At 36.8% G+C, this 20,756-nt stretch overlaps 2 protein-coding genes and 1 pseudogene across 4 annotated transcripts; 2 read left to right on the forward strand and 1 right to left on the reverse strand.

Annotated features, from left to right (window-relative positions):
• The first annotated feature begins 1,193 nt into the window (after positions 1-1,193).
• Positions 1,194-3,493, forward strand: LOC113673807 (uncharacterized). The gene has a single exon (XM_027190250.2). It carries the CDS (start codon positions 2,376-2,378, stop codon positions 3,321-3,323), a length of 948 nt encoding a protein of 315 aa, XP_027046051.2. The 5' UTR covers positions 1,194-2,375; the 3' UTR covers positions 3,324-3,493.
• A 1,125-nt stretch (positions 3,494-4,618) lies between these two features.
• LOC113673805 (selenoprotein H-like) lies at positions 4,619-7,200 on the reverse strand (annotated as a pseudogene). 2 transcript variants are annotated; one of them, XR_016181900.1, is made up of 4 exons: positions 6,981-7,200; positions 6,155-6,300; positions 5,759-5,880; positions 4,619-5,593 (listed from the first exon to the last, which is right to left on the reverse strand). The product of XR_016181900.1 is annotated as a selenoprotein H-like, transcript variant X1 (transcript). The 2 variants fall into 2 exon arrangements; XR_003446449.2 differs by having other exon boundaries at positions 5,764-5,880; positions 6,981-7,189.
• Positions 7,201-7,291: 91 nt separating this feature from the next.
• Positions 7,292-19,878, forward strand: LOC113673801 (tubulin-specific chaperone E). The gene is made up of 17 exons (XM_027190246.2): positions 7,292-7,418; positions 8,134-8,218; positions 8,637-8,828; positions 9,344-9,432; positions 9,830-9,929; positions 10,090-10,192; positions 10,600-10,673; positions 15,459-15,575; positions 15,770-15,834; positions 15,929-15,999; positions 16,271-16,346; positions 16,430-16,503; positions 16,968-17,124; positions 17,354-17,422; positions 17,785-17,844; positions 18,201-18,292; positions 18,386-19,878. Exons 1-17 carry the CDS (start codon positions 7,331-7,333, stop codon positions 18,473-18,475), a joined length of 1,602 nt encoding a protein of 533 aa, XP_027046047.2. The 5' UTR covers positions 7,292-7,330; the 3' UTR covers positions 18,476-19,878.
• Positions 19,879-20,756: the final 878 nt, after the last annotated feature.

A 20,756-nucleotide genomic window follows, 5' to 3' on the forward strand; every position in this document is an offset into this window, starting at 1 on the left:
ATGAGCTTCACTCCACCAGGGAATTTGTTACTAGGGGCTCCTTACACGGAGGGTTCCTCTCGATACAAATTATTTATCTGGATAAACAGAAAAGAAAGTGTTTCCTAAGGCCAGGGCCTTTATATTAAACGTCTTTCAGAGTCAGTCTAATCTAGTCGAGGACCAAAAAATACGCAATACTTACGTCCAATATCAGACGCTGGTGTCCGTTTACGAACAGTAACGCGTCACTCACTACAACAGATGCCGTTTTAGGACAGAAACGTCTCATTTTCGACCCTAGCGTCCGATTTTAGACATTTAAGTCCGATTTCAGACAGTAGTATCCGATTCTAGCCATTATACTCCGATTATAAACATTAGAGTCCGATTTTAGACAATAGTGTCTGATTTTAGAAACTCAGTAGCGTCTGATTTTAGACACCAGTGTCTGATTTGTAAGACACTAGTGTCCGATTTCAGGCAATAGCGTCTGATTTTTTACACTAATTTCCGGTGTTTGATAATGGTGTCTGACTCAAGTTACTAGATTCCGATTTAAACATTATTAATTAATTAATTAACATTATTATCAGACATTCGGACGCTAGCATCTGATTATGGACACTATTGTCTTCTTTTGGATGCCTTATGTTTATTGAAAGTTTTATTAAAAAAGAAAAACCTCTTTCTCTTTCGTTATTGCTTAATTCGAAATGATCATGTTTTGAAACACCTGACTGCAATATTTGAAGGCAAGAGTTCAAACCTCATAAAATCCTGAATTTTTCCGGCTTCTCTCGTGGAATTGCAATTATAACTGCTGATCTGCGAAGATCGTTTTTTATTTCTTGAAAAATAATTAACAAAACAAAAAAAAAAACAGTCATTTTCCTTCATGAACATTATTATCTAGATCTAGATCATTCAATTCAAATTAATCAAAAATTGTCGAATAGTCAACTCCTAGCTTCAAAATAATCATTTTTTGAAGTTTTTCTTTGAATACCTGACTTTATTACTTGATTTTCTGCATCTCCGTTCTTCTTCAAATTAGTATATTCAAATTAACACAAAATCATAGCTCAGTCAAAACACAATTAGAGAGAGGTCACAATTCAGTATTGATAGTTATTTTAAGTCAATCACGTCACTTAACTTTTCACTTACGGACCGACATCTCCCCGCACTGAGATTAAAGAGAGACTTTTGTCGCGAGAAAATATTTATTATTTTTTCATCTCCTCTTTCAATGCTTAACTGATCTGCATTTTATGATACGAGATCATTCATTTCGTGGCCGCAAGCGACAGGTGTACATGTGTTTTAAAACAGATGGATCAACAAATTTGTTCGATTAAATGTCGGAGTACAGCAAAAACCGCTCAATCGGCTCAGTTGAAATTTGGCCAGGATAATTTTAAGTGTCGAGCACAATTCGAACATCTTCCTAATTAATCCAACTTTTAAAATGACAGTCTTCAAACACCTGTGTTACTTAATATCTCTGGCGTGATTTGTGGCTTATGGCGATATTCATCGAATAAAACTTAAATTTTTGCTTCTCTCGATAAAGTTTCTTTGCGTCATTATTTTGTGGTAAAGAGAGCGGTGTATTTAAATATGGGTGTTCAGTAGGCCACATAAATAGGCGATAAAGAACCTTATTAAACCTTCAAAAAAGATCTAGATGTTAGTTTCTTTCTGTTTGTTTGTTTTTTTTTTTTGTTGTTTTCAACGTTTTGCTTATCACGGTTGTCTGATGTAAACAAACTCTAAGAGGACGGAGAATGTCTTATATGAAAGTCTCTTGGACTTTAATTAGCAATATAAAAGTAAGACCGACATCACGCCTCAAAGTAGGTGTTAAAATTCCATAAGTTCTAAGTCTTTTCTACGTAGGCTCTTACCCATGCACGTCTGGACAACTTCTTGTAAAACACTGAGTTTGAAAATGCACTTAAGATTTTAGCATAAGATTTCCAAGTTGGTCGCGAACGATCCATGTAAATCGTGTGCATTCATGATCATTTTCGTTTCCTTACACGTATGTCCTTAAACTGTGACGTTTTTCCGCAAGCCGTGACAAGGTGATATTTCAATGCATGAGCGTAGGAAACGTTAATAGAAACAAAGTTTATGATCATTCAACGCACGTATTCTATACTGTTTTACAGAATATAAAAAAGGCGAAGCACAATTAAAAAACACTTTCAGTGAGTTTCAACAATATCAACCAGGAAACGTTGTGTTATTCAATCCAACAACTGTCACGCTTTCCCTTACGACACAGAATTATACGTAACCTTTGAGAGTGTCATGGCCGCTCCAGGTGCGTGAATTAATTGTTTAGTTGCTTTGCTGATTCATTTTCCACAAATCACTTTGGAGAGGAAATGGAGCTTGGTTTTCCAATAGATGTTATACTGTTCTTTACATCTGCTATTTTCGGATTTGTTGTCTACTCCATCTACTTTCGACCGAAGGAATCACTTAAAACTTACAAGGTGGTTTCGAAACGGTTCAGAGGTTCCACTTTGTGTAAGACTCTCGGCCTGAATGAATTTCACGCTATTAAGGACAGATTTTCATCGGTGAAAGAAGTTTCAAGTGCAATTAAAAAAGCTGGTTTAGAGTCGAGCAATCTTATTATTGGTATTGATTTCACGGCGAGTAACGAATGGCAAGGAAGAAAAAGCTTCGGTGGACGATCATTGCATCACGTTTTCAACAACACCAAAAGGTTGAACCCCTACCAGCGTGTTGTGCAAGTTATAACCAAAACACTCGAACCGTTTGACGGAGACAAGCTAATTCCAGCATTCGGATTCGGTGATTCCGTGACTAAAGATCATAGCGTGTTTAGTTTCAACGAGGACGGCACTCCGTGCCAAGGGCTGTGCGATGTTTTGAAACAGTACACCGATGTTGTTGGCCGAGTATCTCTAAGTGGTCCGACTTCATTTGCACCGATCATCAACAAAGCTATAGAGATCGTCAAGCAGGATAAATCATACAACATTTTGGTGATAGTAGCGGATGGTCAGGTTGTAGAGGAACACGAACGTAGCACAAGGGAAGCGATTGTAGAGGCGTCGTATTTTCCACTTTCGATCATTGTTGTTGGAGTAGGAGACGGTCCATGGGATCGTATGCATGAGTATGACGATATGTTGCCGCAAAGACGGTTCGACAATTTTCAGTTTGTTGAATACGAGGCTGTTATACGCAACGCGAAACATCCAGATACTTCCTTCGCTCTTCATGCGCTCATGGAAATACCAGACCAATATAAAGTCATACAGGAATTGGGATTGATCAAAGCGAAAACCAAAGATGATTGAAAGGAAGATGAAAGTATTTTTTCATCTACATTCAATTCTCGTGGCTATTTATTTTGCGCTGTATTTTACCTCAAGGAAAAATTAGTTTTATTTATTTACACTTGCAACTTGTAAAAGCGTTTAAATTACCCAAACACCATTGCAATCATTAATACACGGTCATTTCCGTATAGCTTTTTAAAGTTTCTCTTTTTTTATAAAGATTTGCTGTACCGGAGATCAAAAATTCACAAATGCATATCTCCGTTTTAGCCTTGATTTATGGGAAAAAAAATATTGTTTCGTCTCTACCGGAAAAATTCTCAGAGGACGTAAACTTAAGTTTATGTTTGGGAGTGTTTTTGCCTACGTCTTAGTGCTAGGGGGATTGGGGGAGGGGAGGGGGGGGGGAGAGGAAGGAGGAAGGTCTTCTGCTGCTAAGACCCCATAGAGAGTTCTCTGGTGTCACAATACTTGGAAGTTTATTCCCCCAATTGAGTACACTTTGGTTCCATTGGCAGGGCAATATTTACTTCAGTTGTGCATTTCCTCCAACATTTCATTTTAGACACGTGTTGCTAAACCACTTTTGCAGACCACTTGTGCCATGATATTGTCATTCAAAAATTCAGATGAACTACATACTGGGATAAAGAATGTTACAAAATTTCTTCTCTGGAAAAACCAACCTGCTCTTTTGTTTCCTCAGAGGCTCCCTTTGGAAAGCAATATGTGTTTTTAAAAGAGGGGTACTGCTTTTCATCAGGATTAGTAACCCCCCCCCCCCCCCCACCACCACTACCACCACCACCACCACCAAAAGGAAAAGTGCACCACTTTTTATACCCCGGGTACCATAAGCTCTTTGTTGTATTCAGCAGCTTGCCTTGCATCTGCCATAGGCAGTTTCATTAAGCAGAAAACATAAATAAAGATAAAAGGCCCCCACGCACCCCTAAAATTTTGCCTTCAATATAAGTTGTGACTTGGTCATGCATTAATAATGAATGAAGGGATCTTTTGTGGTCCAAAGCACAGATAATCTGTTTGGTATAAATTTGAAACTTAATGGTAAACATTTTGTTATCTCTTAATTTATTCAAAACACCTCCTGAATGATTTATAAGTGGTAATATATATATCAGCATCAATGTTTTCTGGAGCATATGTCATAAGGAGAATAATCAGAATTTTTTGTCTTATTTGTTGAAAATTGTTACTTGTGCTTAGCTTTTCACTGAAGCACATTGAAGACACCTTTTTGTTTTGCCATTTGCATACTTGTAAAGGAGGATTGAAACCATTTGCAAAGACTATTTGTAGTCTAGAAATTTATTTGATAGTTCAATTTACAGTTTGGAAAAACCTCTAAGCAATAAAAAGATTAACAGATGTAAAGACATAAGGGTGTGCAAACTTTAACTCATTACACATAAATAGAGTCCAAAACAGTTTAATGATTCATTTAAGAGACACATAAATATCCCATTATTATGATTTAGAATGTGTCGTAACTAATTATTTCTCACAATTTTTACCCTTTAACTCCAAAATCTCATAAGTCATTGTCTTTACTGTCTGCTTTACAATGCTTATGATGTTAGTTTGGAGAATTTGCAAGTGGATCAACAATTATCCCTTAATTGATATTTCTCCTTATTCTCATCATTGGTCTGCTTGATATAGTATTGATATTATATGGAAAAATTCTGTCTTTGTCACCCAAGGGATTTAAAGGGTGAATTGCTTGCCTATGAAAAATTACATCCCATATAAAATTACAATAAGGAAACACAACAGAAGCAAACAGACTAACAACTTCTTTACTTGTTTCATTTCACTATTATTGGCTATGCAAGAACAGAAAAGCTCTGATAAGCAAACCTTTCTTCTTCACACTCATTCAAATACTTTTAGTCAAATTATCCCATTAAAAACCATGTAGTTATCAGTTAGTGCATCTCATCACAATTTCTCAAAACAACAACAACAAATAAACAAACATAATTCAACCCAGACTACAATAATTATTGATAGGTAAATGTTTTAAAAATGGATTCCCTTATGAACACAAATCAATAATACAACTTCTTATATTTTTTTGGTCAAGCCTAACCAGATTACTAATTTCATCAATGTACAGAGTCCAACTCTACATCAAGTCTATGAATGGTGCAAAGAGCTCCATTGTTTCGTAGACTGTCATTTATTTGGTTGCAATGTACAGAAAACAGAAATCAGTTTCTTGTAGGCCAAAGCCTCAAATATCCAAACTAAACTTCAACATGAACCTGCAATTAGATACACAAGTAAAAATTATGTGCTTCTCATCAGAATAATTTAAGAAAACACTGATTTAAATGCCTAAGAAAACTTGTGAATGAATAGATTTAATTTTAGAGTATGTCTAAAACCCTACGCAGTGTGATTAAAGAAAAAAACATTCCTTTTATTACCTGACCTTGAGTGATGATAAGCCACTAGAGTAGTTTCATTGCTTCCTCAATGAGATCACTGTTAACTGGAAATTTCAGTTTTCTTGGTGGGCCCTTCTTTATACCTGTCCAAAGCTGTAACTCTAAAATGGAAATGTAGAAAGAGGGTCAATTTGAAGAGGACACAAACTGATATTAAGGACTTAAGGGTTAAGGAATCAGAGATCGGAGAATTCTGTGGCTTCTTGCTTTTACGCAGAATTTTCTGGTTAAGTTTCACTGGCCTCAGCTTTTTTTTTTAAGTTAGATGTGGAAAATAATCTGTGATTACTCTTATTTTTACATTTCTTTAATAAAAGACCCTGTTACCATCCCCTTTGGAACTGACTCACTTTTCATGTTTTGTTTTTCACCAACCTTCTCCATCCTCCTTCGCAGCTGTTAATTCAAAACTCTTTGAACGTGGTTTAGTTTCATTGATAAGGACCTGGGCACTTGGGAATGCCTTCAGCAAGTCCGAGGACAACTGATTTGCATTCCTTTTATACACCTGTCAGGATTTACTGTAAAAAATAAAAAAAAAAGAAAAGTCTGACCCTTTAAACCCTGGAAGTGATTAACATGTAACTTCTCCTTATAATATCCATATATTATCCAGCAAACATGTTATGAGAATAATCAAAATTATAAGGTAGAATTTGTTAAGTCGATCTTGCACCAAATTCTCATACCTAATTTACAAGGAAATGTGTAGCAGCTAAAGGGGAGAATTAACAATCAGATACAGACAGAGATCAGATAGAAACAATTTGTGCGCATATAAAATACGCACACAATTAAATCACAGGCCTTTAAGCAGGAGATGGAAGATAATTAATTAATTCTCTTTGAAACCGAGAGTTGGGGTAAGGGAGGTTTGAGAATCACAGCTGAGGGTTCAGGTTTTTCTTAAGAAGTGGAGATGGTAACATACCATCGGTAAGATACTCTGGTATACAACCTCACAATTGTTTTGATTCAACAACGGATCCAAACATTCAATGTAGACACCGATCAAATTGCGGTTAAATTTCCGCAAAGCCCCATGCTACATTATGCATTCAGTTCTTGGATAGAGAAAACAACGACAAAAACAATACATTGTCATTGGGAAAACAGATTTGTTTAACAATAGTATGATGCTGTGCGGAAATTTTACCCAAATTGCTCTGAGATTTAAAAAAACCATATGAGAACAACCTACCAATGCTCGATCTTGAAAGTCAAGCTCTTGGACAGATCTTTCTTCTTTTTCACTGGACTATCTTCATCAGCAGATATTTCTTTCTCGGCCTCTGCCGCTTCATCTTTTCCACGATCAGAATTATCGTCCTGTTTTCGTTTGCGCCCTCGTGGCATGTTGCATAACCACTACTCCCGAGTCGATGACCACAGCATAAAGCAAAGAAAATTGGCGCGAAAAATTAGATCATTACGACAAAACAATCCTTCCTATTGGTCACTTTCTTATGTGGATGTCTAAACCAATTAGTACCTGTGTTCTATTAAAATTCCCTTGTAAAGCCGCTGTCCAGGACATTTGGTGTAAACAATATGGCAGATGAAGTTATAGGTAAAAGAGTGATCTGCGAGGGATTTCGCGGAGTAATAAAATATGTCGGGGAAGTTCCTCCTACCTCAGGTAAGTGGGCAGATTATTTGTTCAATTCGATCAACAATGAGGTAAAAGAATGCCTATGTGCGCTCAAGTCCACCGATACCTGTCATAGAGATACCGAAAACTACGATAGTGAACATACAGTGCTTGTTGAATGTTTGAATTGATTTACGTATTCATGTATATTAGACACTCAGAAATGTAGTAACGAAATGAAAAACACATATTGCTGACCCCAATTATTCATGACATGTTTCTACAATAAATGAATTTAAGGAATAGCTAAAATAAGAAAAAAACTTTTACCAGCGTACATATACAAGAAGTATCAAAACACAATAAAGGTGTAATTGCACTTAGTTACTCAGATACTGACATTGATCCAAATTTGTTTAGAAGAGTCCTGATCAGGTTGCTAGCTAGCAGAGAAGGGTGAAATTTGTGGTGGTCCGCCATCTAGAAGACAAATTGTACTTAAAGGGCAATGAGGGTTTGGGATAAAAACTTTTGCGTACTCTATGGTACAATGCAGACTGGCTGCTTTGTCTGTGAGAGGTGATGAATTGACACCAACTCTAATTCCTTGGTTTTGAACTGGTCTCATAGTTGGAAGAAAATGTTACATGTGTTTCAGGCAAAGTCATCACAGTGTATAGAAAAACTTACTAAGTTATCCTAAAGAAAGACTCCTTAAGTTCATGAAAAATAATCAAAACATGGAATTCATTATATTTTTTAGGTGAGTGGTATGGTATTGAATGGGATGATCCGGATAGAGGCAAACATGATGGAACACATGAAGGGGTGAAATATTTTGAATGCAGGTAATATTTGACATTCACTCTAGATCATTAAGCACAAGGCTACTGCATCTCCTCATGACAGAGTGAATTTAGCCTGCAATAGTTCAGCTTGATCTCTAGGGAGTGTAGCAATACTCTTGGTCATTACAGTTTGTGAATATGTAGTCCTAATTAAAGAAGACAGAATTTAATTCTAAGCTTGACTGATTGACTTAGTCAATCAGTTATGAATGTTTAATTTTAAAGTGTCTGTAGCCTAATGATTTTGTTGCCCTCCATCAGTCTGATGACCATGGAAGAGAATACTAGTTGTCTGCTCTATTGGAGTAGCTCTATTTGTGACTGAACAGGCCAATGTGCTATTGGAACTGTTCTTTCTTGTGGGTCCTCTTCTCTTCCCCTGTACTGATCAGTCTTTTCTCTCAACATATGACTACAGGCATCCAAAGAGTGGCTCCTTTGTCAGACCAAAGAAAGTAGACTTTGGTATCAGCATCATAGATGCTCTAAAGGAACAGTATGGGCTGGGTGGGGATGGAATCAACCCAGAGGACATGTATGTCATAAGCGGTAAGAACAAGAAAAAGCCTGTAGAGATGGTTGGCGCAGATTCTATTCAGGAAAAACAAAGGTACTCATTGTTATTTGTAGAAGACAGGGTCTGTGTGAGTTGTGGAAAATTAACAATTGTATCATTTTCTAGGCCTGGAAAGTTACAGAGTTTGTGTGAAAGTCAAGAAATGAATGGGGAAGTGATGGAAAATGATTTTTGTGGGAACAACACAGAGAGGAAGAGCTTGCTTGAATAACCACTTTCAGGTCCCTTTGAACCCAATCTGAATCATAGATTAAGGAAAGAATTGTGAATTAAAGCCCTTTTATAAGTCATACAATGTGATGGAGTCTTTTTTGTGGAAAAGAGTATTTACTCCCGATTTCTAACAGAAACAAATGCCCCATAATATGCTTCTGAACTACAATTTATTTCTCTTAACCAATTTTACTTCATCTTTTTCAAGTCAAAACATCCAAAGTATACAACACCAGTTCTTCTTCTGTAGCATTTGTTAATAATTAACCAGCATATTGATCCTCCATGATTACATATGATTTATTGATGTCACGATACTGGGATTAAATCTTCAGCAACTACAAGGAACTAAAAGTGGTTAGTCTACGAGGAATGGAAGTTAGTGGACCAGATAAAGAGAGTGAATTTTACACAATAGCACCACGTATCCTGAATTTGAATTAGTAGCTGTAACTGGAAACACGAGCAAAATATAAGAAAACAATACAAACATATAATTTTTTTCTGTGCAAAATTAATGTAATTATTGTGACATAGTAATTCCTCTTAGTCTGTGATGTTTGTGGGAGGATCTCTGCTCTTTTTCATGAGGTAGGAATGATAAGCTTACCCAAGTAAGCTTATCTACAGTTAGCTAATTGGAAGAAATGAAGATTGCTCCTTCCTGAATTTTGAAATGTTATTTTTATTAAGTCTCTGACTTTAAAGCCTCTTAAAGCCAACTGTTCCCTTTTAGAAGTGATGGTATTTATCATGTATATATATTTTTTTCACTCAAGTACAATAGAAGGCCATCTTAATTTCTTCTTAACTTGATTTAGTCGTATCCGAGTTTGACCTGTCTGGTACTCTTATATCGTCATGGAGTGATGTTGCTCTAATAACAAAAAATTTACACCAACTACAGACAATTCATCTTAAGTAAGTTATTTTGCTTGAAGATGCTTCCATTTTTATAATGTCTGAATGAGTTTAGGTGCATGTCAACTACTTTTGAAAACATAAGATAATTGCCCAAGCAATTTGACCATTTTTGTGTTGGTTAACATTTTTTTTGTTGTTGTTTTTTTTCATTTTCCAGTGAAAATTTTCTAAAATTACCTCAAAACCCTGAACAGCTGATGCCATCATTTAGCACAGTATCAGTCATGTTTCTCAACAGAATGAGGCTTCAATGGAATGAGGTGAAGGAAACATTGAATATCTTCAAGTGTCTATGAAAGTTTTTTGGGGGGAATTGTAAACTGCTCAATGTAGTCTGGCAAGGGATATTTGTAACCTGTGAACATACTGCAAACAGAGATAAAAGCTGTAGTTATGTGGAATTAAAAATTTATAAATAAATGCAATTTTAAAATGTAGTGTTACATGTACTGTTGATTTAAGTTTTTTTTCCTCAACTGCATGTTTTAGAAATTTTAAGTTTTCAGTTAAGTTGAGGAGAAACATAAACTTTGACAAGGAACCCTATCTTAAAAACATTTTTGCAATTGCTGTGGCTTTGCCTCGTTCTAGTTATTTTGCATAGTGTTCTAAAATTTAGTTACATATGATTTTGATGTTTGTTTTATCATTTTCTTGTTGATTGTAGGTAGAAGTTATTGTAAGCATGATGCCCTCACTTAAAGAGCTTCATGCTTGTCACAACTGCTTGAACAATCTGAGGTAAATTGTAGAGTTTTTAAAATGTCTTTTCCTTGTATGATGGACCAAGGTTTTGTGATGGTAGAACACTGGATCTCAGATTGACATCAGCCCTTTGGTTTTCTTTCCTGTTCTCGAAACCTGAAATGTGAGAAAGTATTGTGGCCTGTAGACGCCACTGTATACTTGTTCTTTTTCACTACTGTTTCTAGTGTTTGTTGTCATCTGTTCCCCTTGTTCATCCTAGGCATCAAAGCAGAGCAATCACTATTGTTGAATGCAACTTGAGTTTTACAGCCAATGACATCTTGGCTAAAATGACCCATTGGTTTTCACTTTTTTAATACAATACAATACAATACAATACAATATTTATTTGCCATATACGACATTTACACATGGAAAAAAAAATGAAGAAAATTGATGACAGAAAATAAATGGCAAGAAAACCTGAAAGAAACCACGAGGCTTATAACAAGTCAGGCTTTCTCACTTAAAATAACTAATCTTATATTAGAATTACAATATGGACTTATGGTAATTAACTTTGACCGCGCACACGTACACACACACACGCACACAGATATTAAGTAAGTTAGTTAAGAATTACTGCCTTACAGAAGCTAATACTTAGAGAGAAGAAATTCCTTAAGCTTTCTTTTAAAAGAAGCGGAGGAGGGAGAACTAGTTATGTCAGAATTTAACGAATTATAAAAGTTTGGACCTTGAAAGTAAATTGAAAACTTCCTGGTGTTCGTTCTGCACAGTGGCAAACGGAAGGACTGAGCATTCCTAGTATTATGATTGTGGATTTGACTATTCAGTAAAAAAAAGTTATTGAATTTGGAAGGGAGAGTAGAGTTCTCGAATGAAAACATAAAAGTACCTAATTGAAACGAATGGATATCATGAAATTTTAAGAGTTTAAGTTCCTTTAAAATAGGGCCAGTATGGGCAATGTATGTGGAATTGCTTACTATTCTTAACGCACGTTTCTGTAAGGTTACAATTCTTTGAAGGTTTGACTTATAGGTACCAGCCCAAGCTAAATTACAATAATACAAATATGGAAGGATCATAGAATTGTATAAAGTACGAAGGGAGTGAGTAGAGAGAAAAAACCTAGATTTATGAATAATACCTATAGATTTGGATAATTTATTTGCTGTTAAGGATATATGCGATTTCCAGGTCAAATTGTCATCTAATAAAACACCCAAAAACATGGTCTCAGAAACACGAAGAATAGGCTGCTCATTTATGAAAACTTGAAATTCAAAGGATTGCTTCTTTTGCCAAGGCTTGAATACCATAAAATTAGTCTTGGCTAAATTCAAGGAGAGCCGGTTTGCTGCAAACCAGGTTGACAATTTGTTTAATTCTCTATTTAATGTGTTAATTAGGTAAACAGGGTCATTATGGGAGATAAATAAGTTTGTATCATCAGCAAACAAGATTGCATCAAGCAGGGAAGCATTGTTCAAATCATTAACATACAGGATAAAAAATAAGGGACCAAGAATAGAACCTTGAGGCACCCCACAGGGAATCCCCTGTGGGGCAGATCTAACGTTATTAAATTCGACAAATTGTGTCCTCTCAGAAAGATAACTTTTGACCCATTCTAGTGCCAGACCACGGATCCCATAATGATTGAGTTTTTCAAAAAGAATGTCGTGATTTACCGTATCGAATGCTTTCGAAAGATCTAGGAATACTCCAATGGCATGTTCTTTTCTATCAAATGCAGAAGAAATTTTGTCACACAAATCGATAAGCGCAAGGCTAGGAGAGCGATTTTTTCTAAAGCCATATTGATTATCACATAAGACATCGGAGTCATTGAGATAATTCATAATACGGTTGTAAATTATTCGTTCCAAAAACTTTGAAAAGCACGGTAGAACAGAAATAGGTCTGTAGTTGCTGAAGAGAGCTTTGTCACCTGATTTAAAAATAGGTATGACACGAGCAATTTTCAAATCATCCGGAACGATACCATGAGTAATGGAGAGATTTACAATGTGTGTTAATGGAGAGGAAACGCTGCATATAGATCGCTTTATGATAGACATAGGGATATTGTCATACCCAGCCGATTTTCCCGCCGGAAACGTAGATGCGATATCTATAATCTCCTCCTGAGTTGCTAAATTTAGGAACATTGACTGAGGGAAATGACCAGGAAGAAAATTCTTATACGAGGTCGTAGATTGAATTCGTTTAGCGAGGTTTGGTCCAATATTGCTGAAGTAATGACAAAATCGATTAGCAATCTCCATTGGGTCAGAAATATCTTGATCATCAACCTTAAACACAGAGTTGGGTTTAGGTCTCAATTTCTTACTGTTTAGTACCTCATTAAGCAGACGCCAAGTGGCTCTTATATTGGATTTTGACTCGCTTAGCCTCTTATCATAATATAAACGTTTCGCGATTCGTAGGGAGTGATTCAGTTTGTTCTTATATGTTTTATATTTCGCTTCGTTCCAGAGAGAGGGGTTTGAAATATACTGCTTGTATAGTTTGTTTTTCTGCTTGACAGATTTAAGTAAGCCCTGGGATATCCACGGTTTCCTAAAGTGAAGGCGACGCTTCAGTTTCTTCAAAGGAAAATGTGTTTCGTAAGCTTTAGTGTATCGCTCAAGAAATTTGCTGTAGCAGATTTTAGGATCATTATACCCGTCTATATTGAGCCAATCAATACAATCTAATTCCTCTAGGAAGTTGGAAATGTTTAGCTCGCTTTTGTCACGGACAAATATGTTCTCTTGGTGTTCGCGGGTACACTTATGATCGAAGCAAATGGAAAAGATAGGCAGATGGTCCGAAATATCCGTTATTAATAGTCCAGACTTCAAATAACTGTGCTCGACATGGTTAGAAAAAATGTTGTCAATCAGAGTTGCAGTGTGAGAAGTAATTCGGGAAGGTAACGTGATTAACGGAAAAAACAGGTGAGAATACAGGCCATCTAGGAATTCCCCGGTGGCGTTGTGGTTTTGATTTTTTAGCAGATTCAAATTAAAATCTCCCATTATATAGCATATCTTGTTGTCCCGAGATATTTTCTCTAATATTTCGTTCATTCTGGTCACGAAATCATTTACATTTTGATTTGGAGGGCGATAAATTATACCAACAATGATATTTTTCTCATGGGGTCGAATGATCTCAATGAACAATGCTTCCATCACCTCAGCTTCATCAGCATAAATATCGGTGCGAATTCTAAAATTAAGATTGTCTGATACATACAAGCCAACACCTCCACCCGATTTAACAGGGCGATTTTTGTAAACAAAGTTATAACCATCAATTTCGACTCCAACTGGTGAATCCATTAACCAGGTTTCAGTTATCCCAACAACGGAGAATTTTATATCTAGAGAGGTTAGAAGGGTCGATAGCTCATCAACCTTTTTTTGAAGGCTTCGAATATTTAAATGGAACAATGAAAGATGATTCGATTGTTCACGACTAATCATGATTTCTTTTTGAAGAGTATCGTTAAATTTATCTTCTACATAATAAGAACACCCGCCGTCAATATTAAAATGTATGTCAGGGTCTAGATCATCCGAACGAATTAAGAACCGCTCAAAATCGGAACTCAAAGGATTGATAAATAAGTTAGATAGTCTCTCGGGATCGAAATGAACAGGTCCATTTCTGAATTCATAAATCACCGCAGCAAAGTCACTGTCATCTAAGTGACTAAACGGTAAATTGGTAAGCGACATTATCGTTATTTAGTAAATAAACTTAGCTGGGCTCTGCACTACGTCTTTCCTTTATAACAAGTCTGTCCAACACGAAGTATGCCGTCTTCCCGGCTCTCTTTGCCGCATTCAGCTCATCAACCTGCCTTTTCCGCTTTTCGATGGTCTCATTTGCGAGATCTTCATTCACAAATATACCAGATGGTTTTATCCTTCGGGCGGCTCTAAGAATATCATCCTTCTGCCTCCAGTCGCGCAGACGACACACAATGGTTCTTGGGCGTGTGTTGATACCATCAGCAGCACCTGATCTTGGTCTTGTTCCGGTGCGATGCGCTCGCTCGATCATCGGCTCAAAGCTCAGGTTTAGTTTCTCCTGTAGTACTTCCTTCACCTTTGTTTCAGTATTCAGCCAGGTCTCGTTGTGTTGTTCGGGAATTCCATCGATGCGGACATTGTTTCTACGGCTTTGGTTCTCAAGGTATACCAATTTTTCTTCTTGTTTATGTAACCCTGTTTGGATGTCATCAAGTTCTTCTTCCATTTCGTCTATGGCGTCTGCAGCTTCCTTCAAGTCGTCAATATCTTGTTGTGAATATTCTAGGCTCGCTTTTAGTTCCGCGACAGATTTGACAACCTTGTCGATTCTTGTATTTACAGAAGACAGAACCGACTCAAACATGTTCTTAAACATCCGTTCCTGCATCTGGAGCATCTCCCTCAGAGTCGCTAGAGAAACGAACTCGGTGCTCGAAGCGTTTGTGTCTTTTCCAGTGTTAGAATCTTTTCCAGTAGAATTCATAGAGGTTTTAGCATTCCGCGTCAGCATGTTAAATGGATCACTTGACAGTAAGGCAATATATAGTAAAGACAAAAACTTACAACAAGTCATGAGTAAACGAAGAAAGGTAATAGATAACGCAGGTCAAGACGCCGTGGCCGGCGGCCATATTGCATAAATTAAGTTTTTTAAGACTTGTGGCATTCATGATTCTGACAAACAATATCATGGAATATCAGATCATGTATTCATACTGGTAGATGAATGACACTGGACATTCAATGGGCAAAAAAAATTTTGCAGGGAAAAAGATGGTCAACTCACTCAGCTGCAAGCACTCCAGAATATAGAACTTCTCAACCTAGAGGGAAACAGGCTATCAGATTGGAAAACGATTTTGAGACTAGGGCATTTACCAAGGTAATAATCACAAAAATTATCCAAGGCACACACTTATCAACTTTTTCCCTCTAGTGGTAAGTATGTTATGTTATGTTATCTGTGTTTTCTCATCGTCATGTCTGTAAACTGGTTTAATACAAAACCCTAAGTTTCTCCATTGTTAATTATCTGTTCAAAATTCTTTTCTTTTTTTTTTTTTTTTTTTTTTTCAGACTGAAATGTCTTATTTTAAATGACAATGGCATAAAGACTGTTGAATTGGGAAACAAGGTCCAAGGTTAGTACATCAAGTACATTGAACTGTTGATGTATTTTGTGGTTTTCCTCATAAATTTAACATTCTGTGTAAATTTGTTTCATTGTTCCTTTAGACAGGACAGATGGTGTTCCTCTCTTCTCATCATTAGAGTCTCTCTCCCTAAGCAACAACATAATAACTGAGGTTAGTTGTGTTTCCTTTGGCTCTATCGAGTTTTTGACGCATTTAAACTGAACTTTTCAAGGGTTATGCCAATCTTTGGAATCTCAAATCGCAGTCAGTGTCGTAATTTCACATACACTATTGTGGTTTGGGGAGCATACTTCACCTGCAGCAATGCTACTTTCCATTGTGTTTGCCTGGCTATTTACAGACAGAAATGTTTGGTTGATGGGACAAGTAAAGTAAAATATTTGCCAGTTCCCAGCTGCTTTTTTTCTCTGTACAATTTAAGCTACAAAGTATCAACGAGTTGAATCACCTTCCTTCATTGAATGGTTTACGCTTCAAAGGGAATCCTCTCTTTCAAGGTACGAATAACAAATGGCTGCATTTGCTACATTTTTGAAAATTGTTTCGAGCAACAAGTTAAAAAATCGTTTTTCTTTCTCAGATGAAACCACGTTCGAAAGTCGTCAAGAACTGCTGGCACGTGTTCCTTCGCTAACATCCCTCAATGGAAGCCCGGTTAGTCCCTCCAAAATTTCAGTTTCAGTTCTTAAATTATTCAACATCAGCCATTTTAATAGGCTAGAAAACCCAGTTTTAAGAGCATCTGTTTATTAAGAAAAATCTTTCTTAAGGAAATTCACACAAAAATGAACGTAACAATTTGCGTTGGTTATTCTGTTGTTTCTGTTTTTGTTTTATAAAATTTATAGAATTCTTGAAATGTTAAGGTAATTACGGTTGCGGTTGGTCGCAGGATTGGTCGCTGGTGTCACTAGTGCAGACGCGGGAAAATTTTCGTGTGAGCTTGCCCTTCATTGGCTAAATAAAGAGTGCTTACGTTGTGATTGGTTCCGACTTGTGGCAAGCGCGTCAAGAAGCGTTATCATTTTTCAAACTGTTCAATCTGTATCTTTTGCTATATCGTTACCGTTTAATGTGTTGTTTTCAAAGTGCTGCTTTTTTTTTAAATCGTATTTTAGGTGAATTCTAAAGAAAGAGAAATAGCAGAGCGAGCGTATTTGAAGAAATACGCTACTTCATGGGTTAGCGCCGGTGGAATGCCTGGGAAAGGAGAGAAAAGTGTGCTAAAACCTGAATTTATCGAAGCTCACCCTAGATATGAAGAACTCGTTAAAGGTTTGTTTATTATGCACAATTCTTTAAAATTATCCAGGTTTCTAGATAAAAGTGGTTGTTGCGATCATTCTTGCTTGCAGTTAGAAAATGAAACTTCCAGATTTGCGAAGTGTAACCTGAACAAAGCGACAGTAAGATTTCTGGAATATCTTGGAATTTTCACTTTTGATACTCTCTGAGGTTAATTTTTTCGGTTCTAATGTTTAAAATTTTTTTCTTTGCATTTCAGTTCACGGTGTTCCTTCTGAAGCTGAAAGAAACAATTCCTCGTCAAAGACTCTGAAAGACTCTTTAATTTGTATCCTTAACATCCCTATCTTTAGGGTTGGCCCCGGTTAGAGAATAAAGTCGTGAAATTTTGTATAATCAAAATATCCCTAGGCCACTAACCTAGAAAGTTATGGAGATAGAAAGATATTTTTTCTGTGTAGAGCAAGTAAAAAAATGCCACCAGAGCATGATCGTTTTCACATTATTAGAACCAATCTCTCAAATTTAATTTCGGGTCTTAGATAACATCGAGAAAGTTCCGAAAAAGTTAAGGAAAGTCATCGTAATTTTTAAATTTTAAATCCTCATTTATAAGCTAGAGGTTTAAATTTCAGAGGGGCTTTGGTCCAGTTTCATAAGGTTGAATTTCTTAACACAATTTTTGTAAAGCTGTGACAATTACATGCCCTGATGCCCCTGATAAAAAGTCTGTCACAAAGAAATTACCTGGTATGAGGCTATTTCAATGTACGACTCCGCTGCAAGTATTCCAGAGACAAGACATCTTTCATAAACACATTTGTTGTTTTCACTTTGGCCAATGTATCAACTATGGTTACAAAATTCTAGATAAATGTTTGATATTGGAGAACGGATATGAAATAAGCTTTAATAAGCTCTACTGGACATTATGAACATTTTTACGAAAAAATGTTATTGAGTGCACGTAAATCGCAGTCGCTTTAATTTTTATATGATTTCATTCAAATTCATTTTGATCCAAGTCTATTGCTTTTCAGAGTATTTCAGAAATATAGTAAGCTTTTGATAGCCGTACAGGTTCAAATTTTTTCGTCTTTTTTCAGGAACTATGACAATCGGAAAAGTCAAAGGATTACTTTATCGATTGTTCAAGGTGGATAGCTCTGATCAGAAGTTGTCTTCGGTAGACAGCAAAGTAAGTAGAAAACAGTATTGTCTCCAATAGGACTTTTAAAGAGGGACCTGAAATGCAACGTTTTCGAGCTAAGGGCTTGTTTTCTTTTTACAGCTGGGTCGGGAGGTGGATTTAGATGATGACCTCCGACAACTTACGTTTTATTCTGTGCAAAGTGGAGACACTATCTATCTTCGGTGGTGATTATTACGCGATGACAAGTTTCAGATGAAAGCTACTGTTACGACCTCGACCAAAGTATGCATAGCTTTCTTACACGAACCAGTCACGATTGACTTTTCAGCGCTCCCCCTCCCTTATCCACTCCCTCTTTTCCCTTCCATCCTGGGAGGTTGTTAAAATTGAGCAAGTCTGTTCGTTGTTACTCCGAACTAACGCTATTTGCTAAAAGAGATGGCAAATCTGTTAGTTAATTCAATAGTAATAACTCACTAAAGTAATGTTAGTTATTGCGGGAGTCAGTCAAGAAACGGTGCCGAAATGACGCTGTCTTGAAAAGCTTGTGAGGTGATTTAATGAAAGCAACACAGCAGTTGGCTTTTAAGTAGTCTATGCCCTGTCACATCCATGTCACCCTTAAATTACCTAGTCTTGTGTATAAGGTCTATCTGCCTCCTAGAAGGCACCTAAATGTTTTCCTTTAAGAATTTAATTTACATTGAATGAGCTTCAATTTCGTTGTCCATTAAATCTACTCTAACACCACTATCATCTCTCTTTTGATAATGAAAAAATGCTCGATTAGTTCCTTCTGAATAAACCTTTCTGTATGTTCCGAGGATCAGGGCGATTCGGTGCCTTTCTCGCAAACAAATTATTTTTCCATTTTTTTTCCATCATTGGCTTGAGCGCATAACAACGCAATTTTAGCCAGTGTCCTTGTCGGTTGGTTTGCGTTCTTCCCAGTCTGTAAAGACCACAGGAGACCCATCATTCCACTGGGTGAAAGAAACATTGTTCGAATCTGGTTGAAGTCCAGGTCATGTTTTCTTTGAAGATGATAGCACAGCAGAAGTGACAAAGTCTTGTTCAGAAGCAGATTTCAGTGTGACTAGGTGAGCGCCAACCGATTAACACTGTTCGTAAGCAGCTTGCCTCTTCACCTTTGATGGAAAAACCTTGTAACAGGAACCAGAAAAGTGCATCCAGCCATCAGTTAGGCTACAAGGCTCAGCTAACGAAGAGTAAAACAATTAATTTTGGGGGGATCAAGAAAAGGTCTCCAGATTAAGGAAGAAAATATGGAGCGAATCCCATAGTTTTTAAAAGTGGCCACAATCGTTTTTTTGAAATTCATGACCCTGTTACGTTTTGAGGGGGCTCAGATACGGAGGGGTTATTGATGAGGTATAAACACTTAAAGCAAACAGAGGGTGATGTTTGTCAAGGCTTGCCACTGCTGCGGTATTAACTGGAAACTTTTCGTCACTTTTGTCTTATCACAAGCAGTTGTATGGTGGTAGTACCAATACCGCTGAGCAAAAGTATTGTAAATGGTTCTGTGTTGTATGGTATAGCCTGAAGGTAATTAAAAAAACGATTAACTTGTGCTGTCAAGGTGACCTCCTAATAAATGTCAGCCGACAGTTATGTTGAAGTAACCTTGTTCGGGTTTGATACTGATGATGACTACATCAGTCACAGCAAATACTGGAGAGTAAATTAGAAAACTAAACTTTGTCCCAGTGTGAAATACATCTTATCCATGATGGGTTTATCTGTACCATGTTATCGATTGTCTTTTCCGTGCAGTGTTAATCTCAATTGGAGAATCCTACTGATCCTAGGAGACGGGAACGGAAAATTGCTTTTGTTGTATAAAGTAATCATGGATATTCGCCACCTGTAAATTTGACAATTCGTATTACGTTACAAATACTCTTTGGTCACTTGGTAGTCTTTGATTAGAGGATTTCATCAGTAACATTAAACCATAACAATGCGAACTCAAAGCGAATGCAGCTGTAAATCTAAAACGTTCATTTGTACAATCTTTGAATCACAGTTTTTTTGGACACCGTCGGAAAGATGTTTACACTTACTTTTCTTGTTTTCGTAAAATTCGTGACACCTACTATGATCATACTTTGTTCCTTCCTGTTTACTCTGATGGTTACCATGGTGGAAAGGAATGGGTCAGTATGTACGATGTCATGCATTTTGTTTGCGATCTAAATAACTAGAAACTCTCGTTTGTAGGCTCATTTATTTCCGTGTATTTTCACCCAGCCAACATGTCTTCCGGATGGGGAATGAATTGTTATCCCCGTTACTGCCTCCCCCCCCCTCCTCCTCCTCCTCCTCCTCCTCCTCCGCAGCTCTCTTTATGCGTCACGGTTTGCCATCGATTGAAATATCTAAATTTGGTTGCAATGTTTATCAGATAACAGCAACACTAATAATTTTAGGTATTCCTATTTAATACACGACTAGGTCAGGAATAATAGGAAGTTAAAATAAAAAT

This window comes from Pocillopora damicornis, chromosome 12, assembly GCF_964200805.1.
Source record: "Pocillopora damicornis chromosome 12, jaPocDami1.2, whole genome shotgun sequence".
Lineage (NCBI taxonomy): Eukaryota > Metazoa > Cnidaria > Anthozoa > Scleractinia > Pocilloporidae > Pocillopora > Pocillopora damicornis.

Bases quoted from the DNA above. Each gene is read 5' to 3' on its own strand.
- LOC113673807 (XM_027190250.2), top strand. From the start codon at position 2,376: ATGGAGCTTGGTTTTCCAATAGATGTTATACTGTTCTTTACATCTGCT.
- LOC113673801 (XM_027190246.2), top strand. From the start codon at position 7,331: ATGGCAGATGAAGTTATAGGTAAAAGAGTGATCTGCGAGGGATTTCGC. The intron at 8,219-8,636 runs GTAATATTTGAC...ATATGACTACAG, and splicing joins GTGAAATATTTTGAATGCAG to GCATCCAAAGAGTGGCTCCT. The intron at 10,193-10,599 runs GTGAAGGAAACA...TGTTGATTGTAG, and splicing joins TGAGGCTTCAATGGAATGAG to GTAGAAGTTATTGTAAGCAT.